Source organism: Polypterus senegalus, chromosome 3, assembly GCF_016835505.1.
Source record: "Polypterus senegalus isolate Bchr_013 chromosome 3, ASM1683550v1, whole genome shotgun sequence".
NCBI lineage: Eukaryota > Metazoa > Chordata > Cladistia > Polypteriformes > Polypteridae > Polypterus > Polypterus senegalus.
The window spans coordinates 150,225,711-150,248,371 of NC_053156.1; the positions used below are offsets into that span (position 1 = coordinate 150,225,711).

At 37.7% G+C, this 22,661-nt stretch overlaps 1 protein-coding gene across 1 annotated transcript; it reads right to left on the reverse strand.

Annotated features, from left to right (window-relative positions):
- Positions 1 to 1,545: 1,545 nt before the first annotated feature.
- On the reverse strand, positions 1,546 to 4,629 carry htr1b (5-hydroxytryptamine (serotonin) receptor 1B). The gene has a single exon (XM_039748066.1). The coding sequence runs from the start codon at positions 4,138 to 4,140 to the stop codon at positions 2,839 to 2,841; it is 1,302 nt and encodes a 433-aa protein (XP_039604000.1). The 5' UTR covers positions 4,141 to 4,629; the 3' UTR covers positions 1,546 to 2,838.
- Positions 4,630 to 22,661: the final 18,032 nt, after the last annotated feature.

Here is a 22,661-nt window from a genome sequence, read left to right on the forward strand (position 1 = left end):
AGACAGTAGTACAAATAACACTGCATCCTAAACAGAAGCTCTTATTTCACTTTTCATTCATGTCACATCAATCATCAAGTGGATGCTTTAGTAAAAAAAAAAGAAAGAAGAAGAAGCAAGTAAAATCTTAATCTTAAGAATACTAATCTTTTTTCTGTGAATGAAACATCCAAGTCTCTTCTACATGCCAAAGAAAAGTAAAACAAACTCACAAAAAGTACTTCTGTATGACACATTGACAATAAAATGGCATTGTTTCAGGGTTAATTCATCTCATGTGTATTCATTTTGCTAACATTTGAACAAAAAGGTTGTGAAGTGAGAGTATTTTTTAGTTTCTTTGTTACACCTTGCCTGATGAAGGGGTCTTAGCTGCCTTGAAAGCTCACATTTGTAATCTATTTATTTAGCCAATAAAAGGTGTCATTTCACCCTACTTTCTCCTGTAATAAAGAAGCAAAAATGCTTGGTTGTTGATTATGTGACATTTATGTGTTCTTCCCTAGGCAGGTTACCCTCCGACACCCAAAAAATGTACATATTAAGTTAATTAACATTTCTAAATCTGCCCCATTATGTGTATGTGTGTATCCATGAATGGGCCTTCAGTAGACCAGCACTCCATCCTTGGGTTATTCCTGCCTTGCACCTGGTGTTTGCTGGGGTTGCTTTTCACATTTCAAATTGCAATCCGAGATTGTTGTATTATGTTAACAATATGTTCAGGTAAACAGAAAGAGACCAGTTTCTGATTCAAAATTGAATAAAATGATTAGAATATGAAAAGTAATTAAATGGTTAGAATAGAAACCAGAAGATACAGTGATGCACATGTTTGGAAACCGTTAACTGTAAGATCAGGAAAGTGTGGAAAAATAAATATAAATGCTTTATAAAGTCATTTGATTTTGAAAATTAAAAACTATTCTTCTGTATACTGTACTATAAACCATATATAGTACAGTATACAAAATATATAAACTTTATAGAGAGATAGATATAGCTATACATCTGTGCTCATTCACACAAACCATTTTATTTATACATATAAATATATATATATATTATATATATATATATTATAAGAGATAAAAAGTACCTAATTTGTAATATTCTCAACTGAATTACAGTAAAAAGCATTTACAGTATATGAAATAAAAACACAAACCATTTAAATTCTTCTTATTATGATAATTATCTGCAAAGAATAAGTGTAATGTATGTCTTCACCAAGGAAACCTGATTGATTATTGATTTTTAAAGGTTCTACAAGTCATGGCATGCAGCCACTGCTTGCTATTTTATCATGATAGCATGTGTGCCATGACCGTGTCCTTTCCTCTCATGACAACCATATTGAAAACTACACCCAGTGTCTTACAGCACTGCTCTTATTAGTGAGTGCCACCCTTTCAATGACTAACAGATTTTGAAACTAGTTTGCCTTACATCCTACCTGCCACATTTTTTTGGTGTTCTTGGTCTCTTTTAAATTTTTGTTTTGGACTTTACGTTTCTTTTTTCAGTTAAGAGTTTTGGAAATGGTAACAAGATGCATATGTCAGTATGTGATATAACAGGTATATATTTATCATCATCATTATGTTAAGGGTTTTCTCTATATAGCATCATGACTAATGTAAATATAATAAAATGATTTTTATATAGCTCATTCCAGGAATGTAATCACCTGATAATCATCTGTTGCGTCTTCATTTTCTTATCACATACTTTTTTGTATATATAATTTTAGATTTAATTACAGTTTTCTTACCATTATACCCAATTAGATTACTAGGTAATATATGAATTGCACCTTTTTCCTTTCTTGAGGTAACATCGCTTTATAAAAAAATCTCAGTCAAGCTCACATCCATGGGGTCACTGTTAACGGAGTATATCTTCCTTCAAAAATACCTAAGGTATAATGAAAACTTTATATTTGTTCCTTTACCATAAACCAATTCCTTTATCCAAAAAAGTTATCATATTCATAAAATTCGGTGTATCTTCTGGAAAGCATTAATGAGATGTATAAAAAAAATCTGACCTTCAGTGCCACTTAAGCTTTACAAGTTCAACTGCTACTCAAATTCGATTGCTCTTTTAACGTAGACAATTTTAACGTGTTTTTTTTTTTTTTTTTGTTTTTTACATTCTTTCGCGTATTATGGTTTCCTAATGATCGTTTAAACTACCGACAAGATTTATACCTGTAAATGAAGACCTCAGGTGAAAGGCGACAAAGCGGCCCCCGATGAACGAGTGCATTAACCCTCTTTAAGAAGACTCCCTCAGACACTGACAAACGCACGCATGTACACGGAGGTGGAAGCCTTATATAATAAATCATAGCCTTCGAAAAAAAAATGTTTGACCTTGACGAATGACAGCAACATCAATTATAACGCAGCATGCAACTTTAGGTCCATGTAGATATTTTCTCTTACATAATCAGGAACAAATCGAACGTATGCATTGCCGTTTTTAAAAAAAGAAAGCAGGTTAGAATAGGTGCGCGAGCGGAATCGATTTAATTTTCAGCAGCAAAAAGGCCAGATGTCCGTATACGTAATAAAGAAAATGTATACATATAAACCAAAACTTTGACTTTGCGAAGATGAAATTAAAACTGGGTCGAAACGGAGTGTTTTATGTCTGCGCATGAAGCCATACATACGCAATGGCTTAAACTTTTCAAACCCCTTAAAGTAATGGGTGGAAAAAAGCTTCATTTTACCAATACAATTTGAATAAGATCTAGCTTTCAGAATCCGTTTTTATAAAACTACCACACGGACCTACCGTTCACATTGAACACAACTGTTTACAATACAATCAAGGTGCACAGCACCTAAAGCGCATCAGCTTTTGGAAGGCTTGTTTGAAATCTTCGTTAAACACGGTGTAAATGATGGGGTTAATTAAAGAGTTCAGATAGCCTAACCAGGTGAAAAAGTCGAAGAGCAGAGGATGAAACCAACAGGCGTCCTCGCAGATAGCCAGCACTAAAGTTAAAATAAAGAAGGGCAACCAGCAGACGATGTACGCTCCCAAAATGATACCTAAAGTTTTAGTGGCTTTTCTCTCTCGAGCCGCGGATATCCTCTTTTTTTCAAGAAGTGCATCAGAAACCGTGACTTTAACGTGGTTGAGATAAACCGGGGAGCCCGTTTCAGCCTCTTGACCCCTGCCATTTAAAGATGTTGTCGAGGCGACCGAGGCAGGGGAGTCGGTGAGCAGATGCGCGGAGGTGAGTCTTTTACCTGTCTTTTTGGGCAACTGTTTCAAGATTCGCGACCGAACTTCCGCGTAGATCTTCCCATAGAGGACTATGAGGAGAAATGTGGGAAGGTAGAATGCCCCAAAAGTGGAGTAGAGGGTGTAAAGGATGTGATCGCTGTTCACCAGGCAGGAGCTGATTTCCCCCTCTGCCTTAGCTTGTCGCCAGAACAAAGGTGGTATCGATATGGAGATTGATATGACCCAGGCGACTGCAATCATCAGCCCTGCTCTGGCAGGAGTCCTTTTTTTGGAATATTCAACTGCGTCCGTAATAGCCCAGTAACGGTCTAAGGCAATAACACACAAATGGAGTATTGATGCGGTACAACAGGTAATATCTGAGGAGAGCCAGATGTCGCATACTATCTGTCCTAAAGTCCACGTACCACTCACGGTGTAAAGTGTGCTGATGGGCATTACTAAAATAGACACCAGAAGGTCTGTCACTGCCAGAGAGGCGATCAGAAAGTTTGCGGGAGTATGCAGCTTCCTGGTTCTGTATATAGTGATGATTACAAATCCGTTAGACAATACGGTAGCGAGTGTTATCAGGGACAGCGTTATTGCCAAGCTAGCCTGGAAGGCGACGTCTCTTTCTGAAGCTGTATCCTTACTGTTGTAATTCCCTCCAGTGACATTACCTGAGTTATTTGTCCAAGATTGATATAATTCATAAATGGGCTCAAACTGATCCGATCGCTCCATACCTGGAAAAGAGGACGGTACGAGATGCAGCGTCGTCTTCCCAGTTAAATTATTGATCAAATAACAATATCCATGCGTCCCAAAGAACTTTTGGAAAGCTGAAATCCATTCCCAGACATAAATATATGGCGTTGTGACTTTACGCAACATGAGAGAATCTCATGAGTGAGCATTTAAAAGTCAGTAGCGGACAATCCGTTGTTTTTTCTTGAAGTGGACTGCATGGGAGTTCGGTAAAAAAAATTAGCTGTCTTGGAAATCAGGCTCCAAATAAAAGTTTTCACCCAAGTTGTTAAAGGACGCATTGCTGGGAGTGCGGTGCTGGAGAGCAGTCTGCAGCGCAGACTTTGGTACGGCTCGGTGCCACTCATCGTCCTGCTTTACCGCTGGCCCCCAGGTATCCTTCTTTGGAGTTTTTAATCATCGTTCCAAAACTTAAAATACATTAACTGAGCGCTTATCGCATCGCAGTTTATTATGCATTAGTGATTTTTGTTAGGTGCAATTAAAAGGAGAGGCTTAAAAGGCTAGAAAAGCCATGCGCTGCACCGTCTGTCCAAATTTCTGAAGGCGTGCTTGTCTGAGCGATAATAAACTCATTTTTATTTAACCGATTGCCTTGCTTATCTACAGACTCGAATCCTCTTCCGCACATAAAGAAAATTCCACTCGCTTCGCCCATGGTTGGATTTATATGCCCCCACCCCCAGACTCTCTCTCTCTCTCTCTCTTTCTCTCGTCTGTCTTTCAGCCTTACTCCCCCTTTATTTCTGAAAATTAGATTAATCGGCACAGATCCTACAGAAGACACGCAGGGAATCAAAACGAAGTGTAAGCGTTATTTAAAAGAACATTTTATTTTATACTAAAATACATTCTCCTAAATGCAATTTCTAAGTTACCTTCTGTTTACTTGTGAGATGCACATGTAACCACTTAATCTCATTCTCCTTCAGCATTTTTATCTTTTTTTTGTGCAAGGAATGAATTTTTTACTTTGAAAGCAGAATCGCCGATGTTACTATATACGGGGCCATTCTCCCTATATAGTGTAAAGGTACTCAATTGTCCTCCCACAACTCAAAGACTTGGACGAGCGCTGTGCGCGACCGACACGCGGTCTAAGGTTCGACTCTGCCTTGAGTCCTCCGCTATGAACACAACCTCCAACTCACGAACCCAGGCTTGGAATATACATACAGATGAATGGGTGAATGGACTTTACTGTGTATAAAAATGAGAAAACACCGACCTTCAAACTGCAAGATAAAATTACATTTAAAATCGGAGTGACAATGTTATTAGCGGTACTTGAGATTCAGAAAACATTACATACTGTATGTGTTTAAATAAATTAATAAATAACGGTTAGAAAGGTGGATCCGTGGTAAAGACTTATGCCTCCCAATCGATGGACCGTGTCGAGTTTTCACGGTCTCTCCGTGTTCTCGTGCGTCTTCATATATTACTTTACGTTTCGCTCCACGCCACAAACGTACGGGTTAGAGGAGTCACCCTGGATTGTGTTTGCGTGTGTTACAGTGACTGTGCTCTTTCGGAATGTCCTTCGCCCGACTGATTACGGATTTGTGCCCCTAGTGAGTTAAGCTCCGGTTTCCCGCGACCTTGAAATGAAAAAAGGCGATCCAGAGAACGGACTGACTAATAAACATACACAACCTTTGTCAGAAAATGACGCAGGCACCGCATTAATTTAACGCAATCGTCGACTGTGAAATAAGAGAAGCCGAAAAACGTTTTATTTTTTTTTCAGCCTTCTGATTAAAGTGATCAATAAGGCGAATAAACATGCTATGCTGGTGAAGTGTATATAATGAATCTATGCCTAAACGCACACAACTACTTATAAAGATGCATTTCTATCCAAAGCTAATTTCTTTATTTACCTCACAAAACCTATTTTGACGTTTAATGCCCAATCTATTCATATTTCCTTTATTGTGGTGGAAATTTAAATCCGTACATAAAAATCTTAATTTCATATTATAAAAGAAGAGGCCCTAGAAGTGCTAAATTTATTGATTTATTTATTGATTCATGTATGCCCCCAAAGCCGTGCGTGTTTAATGTATTAGGGAGTCTAAACTAAGTCGATGTCAGTACACTGCATGGAAGTAGACTCAATATGAAGCGCTGGCGCACCGTATAGATTTCATTTTTTTGTGCTGCTGGAATAGGCTCCGGCTTCCCGTAATATTGAATAATAGACATGTGGGCTAAAACGGAGAGATCTGATAAATCCATAAAAAAGAAAAATCGTAGTGTACCATGTCGCTTCCGTTTATCCTTTGAAAACATAAAACTGTCACAGTTCAAGGTGTTTTAAAGATGGTGCAAAATAAGGAGAGAAGCGCGGGGCATGAATGGCACAGTGATTAGCGCTGCTGCCTCATCGCTTCAATGGCCAGGGTCGGTATGAAGCGCTGCTTGCATTTTCCGGTTCGCCCTCCTAAATTACACAGAGAGATGCTGGTAATAATGGCGGCACATCCTTGGTACGCTGTCTGCGTCCCATGGGGGATTAAAAAATAGATGGGTGTGTGATGTCATTCTACCGCAAGAAACGCATTTTGATTGGGTTAAAATTTCCACTTCCAGTATTTGGACGTTTTTATGTACCTCGACTAGGATATGACTTCATTCATGATGATCTACTGTATGTGGGAGTGAGAGACACGAATTCGCTAATATCAGAATGGAAAGTAAAATCCTGTCAACCAACTGATTTTGATCAAAATCTCTCTAGTCGAGTTGTGCTCTAGTTATGATTTTTGCGGTTTTATTTTTGTCCGCAATAGTGGTATAACAGCGGCACGTATGGGGAAAACGGAAAAAATAGATGTAGCAAGTTATGATTCTTCCATTTATAAAAGGTTCCCCTCCGTATGTAAAAGACAATTGTATGTATAGGGAAAATAGTTTTGATGACGCATCACCTTTTATATTATTCAAATTTTTGGCCATTTTTATTCAATCAGAATTGCACCAATTTTTGCCATCTTATGGGCAACAAAGATTTTTCTCCCCAAGAAGTTTTGGGTTTCTGGTATTTGGCCTGCTTACCACAAAAAGCACCTCTCCATTTTCCCATCAGTGTTTTAGTACAATCGCATGTTTTTGTGTTGTCCTCTCACACTGTAAGTACATCTAGAACTGGATCATCTGTGGTGATCTAGAAGAAGTAGCAAAATGGTTATTCAGAGTGAGCCACAGAGGCACCGTTTGATTCCCAAAAGAGCCATCCACATGAAGGTTACAGAAAGAATGTTTTGTTTATTCAGACTCATATCAAGTTCCATAAATGGTCATGAAAAGATAATTGCAAATTTGTGAAATAACAATGAGTTCCTAATTTTAAAAGGACACTTGCTGCATACAAAAACTCAGACTAAGTTTGGGTTTTCTTCATCTGTTAGCATCCTGTTATGTTACTATTCATTACAATTTCCTTTTTAGGAACCTTTTCAAAGACCAAAGAACCAGGTTTAAATGTAAAGAACCTGTCCTAGAATGAAATAGTTTTTTGCCAAGCAAAGTAACAGACCAAACCAGTAAAGTATAATTAATGAATCATTAAATTTACAAGTGTAGGGTTACAGCTCAGATGTACGAAGAACCGATGTTTCATTTGAGAATGGGACAGCCAAGAGTCACACTGCATACAGAGAACTGGTCACTCGAGGAGGAGGAGGAGGAGGAGGTTAGGAGCATGTGCTGATAAATGATAAACCACCTCAGGATCCCAGATTAGGACCCTGAGTACAGCCATGCAACGGGCTGACACCTCAACACCACACTAGTTCAGATGGAATGAAACAGTGTGAGGTTTTTTTTTTATAGTGGCTGGAGTGCCAATTCTGCCATCAATCCCCACGTTTTCCCTGCAGGTTGGAGGGCCTACATGCAGGGCTGGATGCAGGTTAACGTCATACCAAGAGCGGAGCAATTGCAGATTAAGGTCCTTTCTCGGGGACCCAACAGAGTAGAGTCATTTCTGGTGTTTATGGGATTTGAACTGGCAACCTTCTGATTACCGATGTAGAGCCCTAGCCTTAGAGCCACCACTCGGCCCCAGGGTTCCAGGGCAGAAAACATCTTTGCCTCCTTTTCATATAAAGCTTGAACTGATAAAAACCATTCTGTGAAGGTAATGAATAAGAAAGGTGAAGGATTTTGATCAAACATATGTTACAATAATAACTCATGTCAAGATTAAGAAAGAGACATTTTTTTGATCCACAATTCAGATATATCATCAATGACAAGAGGTTCAAAGATCTTCTAGCTGAGCCAAAGGAAAATACAGCAAAGGCATTCAAGAGTGTTATTGAGAATTTTCTTGACAACTAGAGAGCACCAAGGTTCATCCAACTATCTGACAACATGCTTCAAGCAAGAGTGGACTGGGTCTCAAAACCCAGTTCTTTGGGCATACTTAGGGTATCCTTCAATGAGTAAGGTGACGAGGTCAACCCATTCGGCCCATTACTATTTGTAATTTTCTTAAAACTTGTGATATGAACTCTGTCTAAACTGTTGCCAAACTTAATCTGTACACTATTGTTTAGACACAACTTAAAATTTGACGACATGCTTAGAAATAAAATTTTAATGAAAAATAAAAATTTAGCAACACAGCTTACACGTTATTAGAGTACATGTCAATGTCATGTCCAGGTGCCAGTTCCCCATTAGGTATTAGTACTTTTGAACAGATCCACAAGGTTTCTGCACTTTGAAGCACTTTCTGCCAGTTTCTTTTTCTTTCGATCACGTTTTTTCTGAGCCCCACATTTTCTCCTTTTCTGTTTTGCTTCATCCATATATGGCTAAAATGAATGACAATGATACAAGATCAAACGAGGACGAGGTCATGAGTGGCTGTTAATAGAACTTTACTTAATTCAGTGGCAAATAATTACCCATATAGGCAGTTACGTGGCCTAAAGCAAAGTAAGTGATTACAGGTATGAAACAATTCATTTCAACTCGATAATCAAACTGATCATTTACAATGGAATACATTATAACCAAGGTTATAATGAAAACCTTGCATGATTGAAATGTTCCATTAACTTAACGATAAACTATAAATGTTCCGTCCTAATATGAAAAATTCCTATCCTGTACTTTATAACTTTATTTCATCATACTAATAATCACAGCTGAAAAGCACTAATTATTTCTCATGCTGACGACCAGAGAACAATAAAATGCATAATACATAATCTAAACTAATTATAAGTACCGAAGAATTTAAATACTAGATATGAGATAAAATAAATTGCAATAATGTATATGCTAACCGAAATGTAGCGGTATTAAAACAGAAAACGCCAAAAGGCAGTTTTGACCAAATTTTTCGCTGTAACGTTGTGTACTGACGGCTAACACAACTTGATTATGTAATACGGTATATTATATAGGACTATATAAATCACAGTAACAGACAGACAATGTTTAGTAGTTTAGAAAATTAATTTTAATGTCAAACAGTAACCAGTACATAAAATTTATTTTATGAAATGGCCAGGCCATGACCTGAGCAGGCATTGCCCAAATGCCCTAATGGCCAGTCCAATACCCTGGCTTCAAGCATACATAACCATAAAGTGCAACGTTCCACCAAAGATTTGTTTTCTGCATTCACACTTGGATAAATTCTTCTGATCGAACGCTCCATTGTAGATAAGGGATGCTCTTACAATAAAGGTGTATAAGGGTGTGAGATACACAAAACAGTGCTAACGTCGCTTCGGAATAGTTCACGTATTACTGTGTGGTCACATAGGCAGTGTGCTCCATGGTTACTCTCTCAGGTGGGCATTAGCATATCGTAACCTCTTGGACCAATAGCATGAGTTTTCTGCATTCAACTTATACAACCAACATTATAAAATACTGGAAATTATATGGTAAAATAAAGCCCCGACTTATCCGCAGGAGAACTTAAATGCGAGTATATACGGTAATCTTAATATTTCATAAATCTGTTAACTATTTAATGGGTCTTGATTTTCAAAGGATTTCTGCTGCATACAGTAACACAGATTAAGTCCAGGTTTTCTAAATTTGTTAGTGCCCTGTTAGGTAGTCTATAGTCCATAAGAAATTTTTTTTTTTTTACATATTCGGAAGTTTTCAAAGCACAAATAAACAACTTCCTATGCAAAGAACTCTTTCCAGAATAAAATAGCTCTTTGTCAAGTAATGGCTCCTTAAGGAATCGTACAACCCAGTAAAAAAAGAAAGTGCCATTAAAGCAACATTATTTATAAGAGTGTAGTAAGTGCAATTCATGCATACAAAAGAAAGCAGGACTCCTTAATGTGTGAATACTTAATATGTTACCTTATTCAGAACTTAAATAATTTACATCAAACCTCAGTTCTTTTCTGCAGTTACGGGTGCCTATGTCTGCATCCAGGTTGTCACATTCTATATTTGACTTCAGTTTCTTGCATTCACTGAATAGACCTGACATGATGGGTATGGCCTAGTGTGTTCATAGTAAGCTCACGGTCATGATTTTGAACCAGATCATTTTCTTCTGCTAAAAGGATTTGGGCCAGAAGAAAGGCCCATTTAGAAAGCTGGTTTTCTCACATTTGCCCAAAAAAAGCTAGCACTTCCTATTTTTACCATTGTAGTTATGATGTTCACTCTGTTAAGGGCTTTGTTATGAAATTTACACACGTTTATTGCTATCTAACAAACACGGGGTGCTTGTGGCTTGTATTTTTCTATATGTGCAAAATGTTCTCAAATTTGTGCTAAAAAAATGAAATATTTTTTTTAATTATAAATGATTTCCTATCCCACTAGAAAAACTAAACATAATGGATTCTTTACCCATGTATTATTAAATTAAGAAAAGTTTTACAATGTTATTTTCATTTATTTTAAGCATCTTAAACTGCATAGCGAAACTCTGAATCAAAACTAAAAAAAAAATTATTTGAGCAGATGGCTCTGGTGGCAGTTTTTGGGGTGCCACATTTAAATTTAATTGCATTTGTGTACGTTGTATAGTATACTGCCTGGTTTTGTATACCTACTCAGAAAATGGCGGCATGGTTTACTTCAAAATTCAGAAATACTAGTCAGTCCTGGAATGAGACGTGCTGCCTGATGTATAATAGTTATCCTACAGCATTTCTGCAAGATTTTTGTCCTCTGTGATGTGAACTAACAATAATAATATGTAAGCTTGTCCATATGCATGATGATTTTGGTATTTCATCAATCCAATTGGTAAACCTTCTGATTAATGTTTAGAATGGATGATCCAAGTATAGCATTTATACTAAACATGTTCCCAGCAGCTCATTTTAAGTAAAGGAATAATTGTATTGATCCTGTCTGTAGTGTAACCTGCATCTAACAGTCCAAGGCTCAGATTTTCCTGATATGTGCTATACTTATTCAGTCACTTGCATGTGTAACAAAGTCTTGTAAAATGTAATATTTTTATGAGATGTCCAGCCATTAATTAATGAATTGCATAACCAGATACATATTACATTGTTAGGTTGTTAACCTAACCATTGTTTTTGTGTTTTCAGAAATACAAACTCAAATTATTCCTGTCTTTTTGACATCTACAAACCTCTGTATTGTAATCCTTTCAAATTCCTCATGGTGACACATGATTTTATATGCATTCTGTTAACTTTGGAAGTAGGCATTTTTCCTTCAAATCTCACACAGCAGTGTGATAAGCACGTTGAGAACACAAAGTAAGAAAGGAAATGATGAAGTGGAACACGTTTCTCCAATGGTCCAGGCCACAGTATTTTTGGCCCTTGTCCTGTATCCCAAGTAACACTAAATCACCCCCTTCACACCTCTTCTTTCTCTCTTAGTAGCCAAGTTTCCATCCAGTTTTTTGCGACGTTTTGTTATCGACAAACAGAATATACGTAAAAAAAAATGTGCGAAATTTGCTGTCTCCAGCCTGTTTCCATCCAACTGGCTTTTTATCGATAAAATGGTGTGCGTGATGACGTCATCCCCTCCAAAACGAACTGTCACACAAGTTTTGTGGTATCGCGAAAAAAAATCTGCCCTTGAGCCGTTTCCATACATAATTTTGTGTATGTCACAAATTATCTACCTTTTGTTTTCACGTTACACCCCCTCCACTAAACAAAGAAATGGAGAGATTATTCAGAGTTTTTTGAAATTTGCCAGCTTACTGTTATTTCATTTTCACAAATAATTGGAATTGTACATAAAATCCGAAAACGACAGCAGAATGAAGCAGTTGCTTGTCTGATAGCCCTAGAGCTCGAAGAAAGTACCACAGTGCGACGAAACCCACGGTTATGGGAGAGACGACGGAATAAGACCTTCTGGGAGCAGGTGGTGGGGAGACACTTCACAGAAAATCTCTGGCTGCAACATTTTAGAATGACACGGCCAATGTGTGAGATGTTGTGTGGATTCATCAGTCCTGATGTTGTGCCCATCACAGGTTGTCACCGACCACCGGTTCTAACCCCAAAGCGGATTGCCATCGCCCTTTACAAGCTGGCAACCTGCGCCGAGTATAGAGTAGTTAGAGAAACTTTCGGGGTTAGTAAAACTACCGTCCATCGATGTGTATAAGCTGTGTGCACCGCTATTAAAGAAAAATTAATACAGCGTTATATCAGACTTCCGACTGTAGCAGAGGCCAATGAAATTGCATACCGCAATTCCTTGGTGCATCTTGTGCCACAGATTTACGATGCGCTGGATGGCACGTATGTGCCTATTCTTCCCCCGACAGAAGGCTACCGCGATTACATTAATCGCAAAGGGTGGCCATCTATTGTTCTCCAGGCCCTTGTTGATGACAGGTGCATGAAATGAGACATTTGCGTTGGCACTCCTGGAAGTGCCCATGATGCAGCTGTGTTTGCAGCATCGGATCTGTACAGGTGAGCCTACCTTTCAACATCCCTTCTCAGTGCGATAACAACTGAATTAGTACTGTAACCAGCTTCCCTTAAGGTTTTTAATTAAAACTGAAATTTGAATTAATACAAAATAACGACGTTTAATAAAAAAAAACTAAAGTTAATATTAATGAGAGAATTTCTCATATATGCTAAAACATCTGCCATTTAATAATAAGAAAAAAATGTTTAGATAACGAAACACACGGTTTCTTAAATATTTTGACTGGCACAGTAAATTACCAGTTTTTGTATTATTTAGACATCCTGAGAGACCCCCCAGGCTACAGTTGATGTGGAGGGAGTTCAGGTACCCCTCTTAGTAGCAGGAGACCCAGCCTATCCGCTACTGCATTGGCTCATCACGAGAAATAACGAGTCTCTTCATCAGACCATGCGAACCGCTCCGCTATTTTCGTTTTGATTGCACGTGATGAAAATGTATCATGTGACACATTTATTTGCGTTAAAGCCCTTTTTTTCCGACAAAAAGTGTTTCCAATGTAGTTTTGCGACATCTGAAGTATCGATATGGAATTTATGCGCTAAAGTTAAACGGAAAAATATTATGTCGACATGTACAACATTTTATCGATAATTAGCATTTCCATCAGCTAAAATTTGAAGCGCTAAATATTTTTTCGCAAAAACTCCTTGGATGGAAACCTGGTTAGTGATGGCTTCTGTTTTGGTTGGCTTTTCTTCTGACTCAACTCCACCATTGGCAGCTTTAAATTCTTTCCTGGATTCTCTTTTCCACTGATCCAATTAATCTCTTCCAGGGCAGTGGCAGTCTTCTTTTGCTGCATGGATGTCATGTTATAAGTACTTCTAGCAATCCCTGCTGTCCATTTACACACCAGCTCCGAATATTACATCAAGTGCCATATCTATACGACAGCCGTGGTTTTTCTTTGAACGTTGGAGGCACACTTTGTCTGAGCTACCTTCCTCTAGCTAGTCTGTAGAAACTGCATGGGTGTCTTGCCGCTCTTCCGAGGTTTCTCTCTTTTGTTTAGAGCTGCAGTCACCTTTAGCATCTTGGGAGACTAGCGCAAGCTTCCTCTTTGTGCACATTACCTAGAGACATGATACCTGAACATTAGTGTTTACCAGCCCATAGTAGACCTTGCTTTTGTGATCTCTTATCCCCATCTCTCTTTTATCTAGATTTCCTTAGAAGCTCTTTCACTGTGTCACCTTGGTAGAGTCCAAATCCCTAACACTCCTTTGAAATTTAGGTACAGTCCTTATAGGTGGAAGATATGAGAATAAAGGCTTAAAATTAACAGTAACACGGGTAAACTTGCAATGTGATTCAATGCAGGTTTTCTTCACCTTTGTTACACTACCTCAAGAATACAAGTAAAATAACCCTTAAAGCTGGGGTTCTTAACCTGAGGTCTGTTGACCCCTAGGGGGTCCATGGGTGGGTTTCAGGGGGTCTGTGAGGGTCAGATAAAAATTAACATTTATATTCACTACACAGCCTGGTACTGTTGATTTAGAGTAGATGTAGTAATGGTAGTAGAAAATGTAGTAGTAGTAGTTTTTTAATTTGCACAAGATGATTGTATTTCATAATTATAATGTGTGGCTATCACTTTTTGCATAAAAAAGGAGTGTTTTTTTAGATTGTTCACTTTAAACACACTTTGCGTATGTCATATATGTATGATACAATCAAATCTCGATAAATAAAGCACATTGTATTCATTGCATACAAAGTTGTGTTTATGTGAGTATTTCTGGGGAAGGGGGTCCATAGCTTTCATCAGATTCTTTAAAGGGTCTGTGACTCAAAAAGGTTAAGAATCACTGCCTTAAAGGAAACATACAGATATTTGGGCTTGGGGGGCTTGGGGGTGTATTCAGTAAAAGTCGAGGCAGGAATCTGACAACACAAAATGGTGGTGGCTTTTATAGTAATATTCTGTATGCAACTGGAGCATAAGAAAGAGTTGTTTTTAAGATTTTGAAGCAATAGTTGGAGAGATGCTTTGCAAACACAGTTTCCTGCAGCGGCACCACCCAAGAGAAGACAGCACTGAAAGTTACTGTGCATTTATGCAAATTTAATAAAGTTTGTTGAGAACATGTTTTAGCATATCATACTTTAGCACAAACTAAATACAGTACAACTGTTGCTATAACAAACATGGTACAAAATGAATGTGCGAAGGTATACTTCCAAGCTGGCCCTGCTACAGCCAGAGAAAATGGTACTCTAGTTCTCAAACTCCAGTGAGTGTCAGTTATAGCTGGCAGCACATTCAAAACTGCTTCAACAGAAATCATTTTGTGTTCTCTCTTATCACAGAACAAAATGAAATGCATCAGTTCTTTCAAACTAAAGGTGCGCATTCTCAATGCTTAGTTTATGAATAGTACAAGATGTCAGTGAAGCATTGATGCATTTCAAGGGCAAAATCACAGTTTGGCCTCACTCTAGTGAAGCTACTGTTAAACGTTAACAGTGGGTCTACTATCTCAAAGTAAATAGAATACTAGAGCCAATAGGGAGCTTGGGATTCTACAGAAAGCAAATCTTAATGCAGCCTTACAAAATCAAATTGTCCGCTATAGATTGAATACCCTTATATTTGAAACATATGATTGAACATATTAAAAAAAAAAAATGGTAGCCATAACTTAAAATGTCTAACGTTTAGCATTGTGTTTAACTAGGGATTCTCCAAGATTCAGATTATTTTTATAAATAATGGATAAATCTGAAATACACACTACAGTTTAAACACAGTATCTTTAGGCATGGGTGTAACCACTCTGCCTTTCACCTAAATGGTGTAAGAGTGAATTACTCCATCTGGCAAGTAAGTGGCTTGAGTCAAGATGAAGAACTGTATAGACCAATAAAGATTAAGATCATGGATTAAAGCAAAAGATAATTACCAACCAACTCTGACTACATAGCGTATCTGTGTGATTTAAAAATGTACTAGAAATGTATTGTGCAATAGAATCTCTTTAAGTAATGAGAGAGAGAAACTTGCAATACAGTCACACATGAGTTGAGATGAGGTCAAGTGGATCTGAATTCTTTGAAGAGAAGAAATAAGGGAATTAAAAGTTGGAATGCAATTAAAACTAAGATTGCCATTTCACCATGTGGTGGAATTTTTCAGTGGAATGTAATATTTTTTGCACGCAGGGGACCCTGACACTTGTCCTAGAGTTGACCATTAAAGGAGAAATGAATCCAGACCAAGGAAATGAGTATATGCAGAAGTGCGTATAAGGGAGCTATCTCAGTCTAATGACATCTGTCAAGGTGAGCAGATGGCAAATAGATGACAGTCTTGAATAACTCAGTGGAGTGAAATTACATTAAGTAAAATAGGATTTTAAGATGACATAAAGTAATACCATATACTTCACAGGGGGCAAAACCCAAACTGAAGCCTAAATAAAACTTTAAATAAAATGCATTTCCTTCACATGAGACAATGGTGTCCAAACATGATCTTGAAGGAGTCAAGATATGGTAATGACTGTGACAGCAATGCAGCTATAATGATCACAAGAGGCAGAAAAGAAACCATTCAAAGTAGAATCTGGCATGGATATTTTTTTTAATGTTGGGTGCTAATGTTTTTGAGCTGTATATATTGTATATATATTTTTTTAAGCTTTTTCCACTTCTATGAGGGGTCCATGTTTTATGGCAGCTTTTCTCAACCTTTTAAGTATTTGCAACCCTAGTTTTCATAATAGTTTTAATCGCATCCCCCTAACGTTTTTTTGAAAGGAGCCCACTAATACCAATTTGTTCTTTTTAAATTAATGATATATCATAGATGCATACTTTATTACACCAACTTTTCTCGACATTTATCTAACTCTATATTTATTTTTCTAGTATCAGAATGTAGTTTAAGTTAATTTGTTTTGGTTTCAATAGATGTATTTTTCATATTTTTGATTCTTGTTTTCTTTTTTTCATATCTTCACGCCCCCCTTTTTGTTACTTCGCGCCCCTAGGGTGGCCCGCCCCACAGTTTGAGAACCACTGTTTTATGGTTTTTGGTATGATTTTAAGGCCCGATGCCTTTCCTAATGCCAACCCCTCTCTATTTATCAGGGCTTGGGACTGGCTACAAAATTTAGGTTGGATTGATATATATATATATATATATAATACTGCTCACAAAAATTAAAGGAACACTTTTTTATTGGGCCTGGCATGAAATCAATTAAACCTGTCTGATAATTTTCTGGTTGGTTAAGCAGCTGAGGTCATTGTTAATCACTTTCAGCTGTATTGGTGTTCATGGACTTAACGACAGGTGCACTAAAGTGGCAACAATTAGAAAACCCTCAAAACAGGACTGGTTTTACATGTGGAGGTCATTTCAAGTTTCTCCCTCTTGATCTTTTTTGGTTGGTTTTCCACTCGTGCTAGTTTTGGCTTGGGTAATCATCTCTACTGGCAGTATGAGGCGATTCCTTAACCCTACAAAAGTTGCACAGGTTGTCCAACTTCTCCAGGATGACACACCCACACATGCAGCAGCAAGAAGGTTTAATGTGTCTCCCAGCACAATCTCCAGAACATGGAGGAGATTTCAGGAGACTGGCTGTTATTCTCAGAGAGCTGGACAGGGCCGTAGAAGGTCCTCAACCCATCAGCAGGACCGATACCTGCTCCTTTGTGCAAGGCGGAACAGGCTGAGCACTGCTCGTGCCCTACAGAATGACCTCCAGAGGGCCACTGGTGTGAATGTCTCTACCCAAACAATTAGGAACAGACTTCATGAAGATGGCCTGAGGGCCCGACGTCCTGTAGTGGGCCCTGTGCTCACTGCCCAGCACGTGGAGCTCGACTGGCATTTGCTCAAGAACACCAGAATTGGCAAGTCCGCCACTGGCGCCCTGTACTTTTTACAGACGAGAGCAGGTTCACCCTGAGCAGCTGTGATAGACGTGAAAGAGTCTGGAGAAGACAAGAACGATATGCTGCCTGCAACGTCATTCAACATGACAGGTTTGGTGGTGGGTCAGTGATGGTCTGGGGAGGCATATCCATGGAGGGACGCACAGACATCTAATTGAAACAATTGAATGGCCTTCACGATCCCCTGACTTAAACCCAATAGAACATCTGTGGGACATTATGTTTCAGTCCTTTAGGCGCCGCCAGGTTGCTCCTCAGACTGTACAACAGCTCAGGGATGCCCTCATACAGATCTGGGAGGAAATGCCACAAGACACCATCCGTCGTCTCATTAGGAGCATGCCCGGCGTTGTCAAGCATGCATACAAGCTCGTGGGGGCCACACAAGATACTGAAAAGCATTTTGAGTAGCAGAAATTAAGTTTTTGAAAAAATGGACTAGCCTGCCACATCTTCATTTCACTCTGATTTTAGGGTGTCTACACAATTGAGCCCTCTGTAGGCAGAAAACTTTTATTTCCATTAAAAGACTTGGCATCCTTTTGTTCCTAAGACATTGCCCTGTCGTTATTTGTATAGATATCCAACTTCATATTGAGATCTGATGTATCTAATGTGTTTCTTTAAAGTGTTCCTTTAATTTTTGTGAGCAGTATATATAAACTGCTCAAAAAAATTAAAGGAACACTTTGAAAACACATCAGATCTCAATGGGAAAAAGAAATCCTCCTGGATATCTATACTGATATAGACTGGGTAATGTGTTAGGAACGAAAGGATGCCACAACGTTTGATGGAAATGAAAATGATCAACCTACAGAGCCCTGAATTCAAAGACGCCCCAAAAATCAGAGTGAAAAAATGATGTGTCACGGTATCCTATCATTTTTACTTCCATAAGATTTGCATGTGTTTGGCTAACTTCAATGAAATATTTGCAATTTATTTTTTTTAAAGTGCTTTAATAACTGTTAAAATCCCTTGAGTGGTTTTTGGTAGTAATTCTAATCCCAAAAACAAAGAATAAATTATTTATTCTTATTTAATTTTTTTTATATAAAGAAACAAATATGTTAACTTTTAAAAATTTCATAAATGAGGACACGGATGAAGTCAATCTGGGTGAGACAAACTTATTTTAGTCTGACAAACATTATACTGCTGTTAAGTTGTATCATGAATATAACCCAAAACGCAGTAAATTATTTAACTCAATTTGGCAATATTGGCTACGCTGCCAATGTGGTGCAATCGCACCGCGTTATCACCTGATCTAATGTTACCCGAATGTTCATGACAGATACCAATACGTCTCGAACTTTCTGGATTGAAAATACGCGACTATAAAAGCAGCAGCAGCGGCGCCGCTCGTCGTAGAAACAAACTTCAAATAGAAAAGGAGCTCAGAGTGTCTATCTTGAATATCAAACCAAACCTGGACAGGCTGTGTACTTTAAAGCAGGCCCATATTAGTCATTAGATCTATGCCTTAAATGTTTTATTTTAATTTTAGTTATAATGCATTTGTTGTGATTATATGCTTGCAAATTTAAATTTGAAATAAAAATGTAAAAAATTAATTTTGATGTCTTGTTCATTTATTCGACGCCCCTTTGTACAGCTTCATTTATAATATTGGGACTGTTTAAGGTCATATCCTAGGTTTATTCATTTGGACTGTACTATTATGAGATCTCTCAATTTTAACCTTTCATACACTGCTGCTGGAGTGGTTCATTTTGTTCTGGACATGCTCTGTCTCAGCATGTCAAAGGAACAGGACTTTGTTCAGTGTGGTCTATCCTCACTTGGGAAGGCAAAATAGGTGGGGAGGGGCAATGATATTTCATATTTATCCTTTCTACCCTAATAAGTGTAAGTGCCAACATAATAATAGGCACCATAGCCATAACACCTGGCAAAAATATGAAATCTAGGTCAAGGCTATCATGTAACAATGTACTAGCTTAAGACTACAAAATGTCAGCAAATGTTCAGAAGCAATGTCTCTATGAACAAACCGAGAAGGTTGTGAGCTGGAATGTCAAAGTTCTTAATCTTGAATTAAAGAGAAAAAAAGCTTTCTCTCACGTAACAGGTCTAAATACTAAGACAGTATTCTTACAGGAGATTCACTTAATAAGTAAGGACCAATTTCGGTTGCAAATCTACTAAGAAAACTAGGGGTGTGGGAATCTAAATACACAGAACAATTCCTGAAGGGTGATATGTTATGGTGTTGGCAGTTTATTTAATACTAAAGTAATTTTGATAAATATTTGAGCACTCAACATGGATGGTAAAGATTTCGTCCAAAATGTATTTGCATTTCGTGTTCCTAATGTGAATACTCATAAAATTATAATAGCCAGAGACTTTAGTTGTGCTTTAAATCCAGACCAAACAGGTCTTCAAGTACAGTTTCGATAACCTCTAAGAGAGCAGTGGCTTTCTCCTTGTAACCCTGCCATGCACACCATTGTTGTTCAGTGTTCTCCTGATGGTGGACTCATTAACATGAACATCAGCCAATGTGAGAGAGGCCTTCAGTTGCTTAGAAGTTACCCTGGGGTCCTTTGTGACCTCGCCGACTATTACACGCCTTGCTCTTGGAGTGATCTTTGTTGGTCGACCACTAATGGGGAGGGTAACAATGGCCTTGGATTTCCTCCATTTGTACACAATCTGGCTGACTGTGGATTGGCGGAGTCCAAACTCTTTAGAGATGGTTTTGTAACCTTTTCCAACCTGATGAGCATCAAAACTCTTTCTGAGGTACTCAAAAATCTCTTTTGTTCGTGCCATGATACACTTCCACAAACGTGTTGTGAAGAGCAGACTTTGATAGATCCCTGTTCTATAAATAACACAGGGTGCCCACTCACACCTGATTGTCATCCCATTGATTGAAAACACCTGACTGGAATTTCACCTTCAAACTAACTGCTAATCCTAGAGGTTCACATACTTTTGACACTCGCAAATATGTAATATTCGATCATTTTCCTCAATAAATAAATGAACAAGTATAATATTTTTATCTCATTTGTTTAACTGGCTTCTCTATCTACTTTTAGGGATTGAGTGAACATCTGATGATGTTTTAGGTCATATTTATGCAGAAATATAGAAAATTCTAAAGGGTTTACACACTTTAAAGCACAACTATAGCTTTGGTATCTACAATGCACCAAAAATTCATTAGATTGTGTGTTATCTTCTTTAAACATAGTAGAATATAAAGACTTATAGTACTCTCTAAATGTGTGGGTTATATGTTTATGGTCAATGATTTTATCTCCATCTGTGTTGGTAATTACTGTTACTGCATTGCAGACTTACTGCTTGTGGATATGTTGAGTTAAGATCTTATTAGCCTTCTTTCCTTGTTTATAAGTAATGATGTTGCAATTTAAAATTCAATTTCTTTAGTTGTCAAGAAGTTAAATTCTGATTGCAAAATTTATAAAGTGCTTCATTCGGAGACCTGGCATATTCTAGATTTATTCTGTAAATTTCACTGATTAACTTGGATGCCTTCTTGGTTTCCAACTTATTTTTGTGAGAAAGATATGAAATAATCTGTCCTCTTAAAAATGCCTTCAGAGTTTCCCCAGAGTATTCCTGCAGAGACCTCTGAGGATGTATTTTTCTCTAGTAAAAAAATCAACTTGCTTGCATATGAATTCTGTACAGTACTCATCATCTAATGACAGGAGTTAAGACGCCAGCTATAAGATGATGAGGACAGTGATTTAAGCTCCATGATCAGAATGGTATGGTCAGACATACTGTAATAACAGTGTCATACTTTTGATAATGGGATAAAAATTGTCTATGAAGAAATAATCATTTCTTGAGTAACAATGATGTACTGTTGAGAAGAAGGAATATGCTTTTAGGTTTGGATTTAAAAATCCCCATGGGTCTGATAAGTTGTAATCCATTACAAACTGTGTAATTACAGTAGATAAACCTCCGACACTCTCAAAATTACTAGATACTATAAATTCAGTATAGAGTGGGAAAACAGCAGGTCCTGGATGGCTACCCAATGGAATTTTATAAAAAATGTTCAAATTAGTTAGCCTCGTTATTATTACCAACTTTTACAGAAGGTAGAGACAACAAAATTCTTCCTCAAACTTTTCGGCAAGCATTAATTACTGTCTTTCTTAAGAAAAATAAGGACTTACTGCAATGTGCATCATACAGACCAATCTCACTCCTAAATAATGATGTTAAGATCCTTCTGTAATATCACAAGACCAAATCAGATTTATTAAAGTTTGTATATTAGTGAGGTTTTATTGCATAAACAATACCTTGTTATGGACAGGGTGCGTAGATTGATGTTTTAGTGTTTTATGACTTATAAGAGTTTAATGTTGTTTTATGGAAGTTTAGATGGGTAGGTATGATTGAGTGGCTTTAGTTAGGTGATTTAGGCAAGAAAGCCGAAGCCTGTCTAGCATTACTCCAATCTGAGATAGGCTCATAGTACAAGACTATTGTGTAGACTCTGATCAGAGTTTACCTCTGAGGTTGCCAGAATAATCACGTACAGGGTAGGATTAGTATTCTGTTTTAATTATTTATTGTCAGTATTATTCATTGATGTGGGTTTTAATCTTTATAGCCTAATCTTTATAGTAGGCTTAATAATATCTAAGGGGGAAATGTTTAGAAATGTTTATGCCTCGGTCATCGGGAAAAGGAGAGGGGTGTGTATGAGACGTCATGTGCACTGTTAAAACCTTATCAGTCTTGTTGAAATTAAATGCAACAAAACA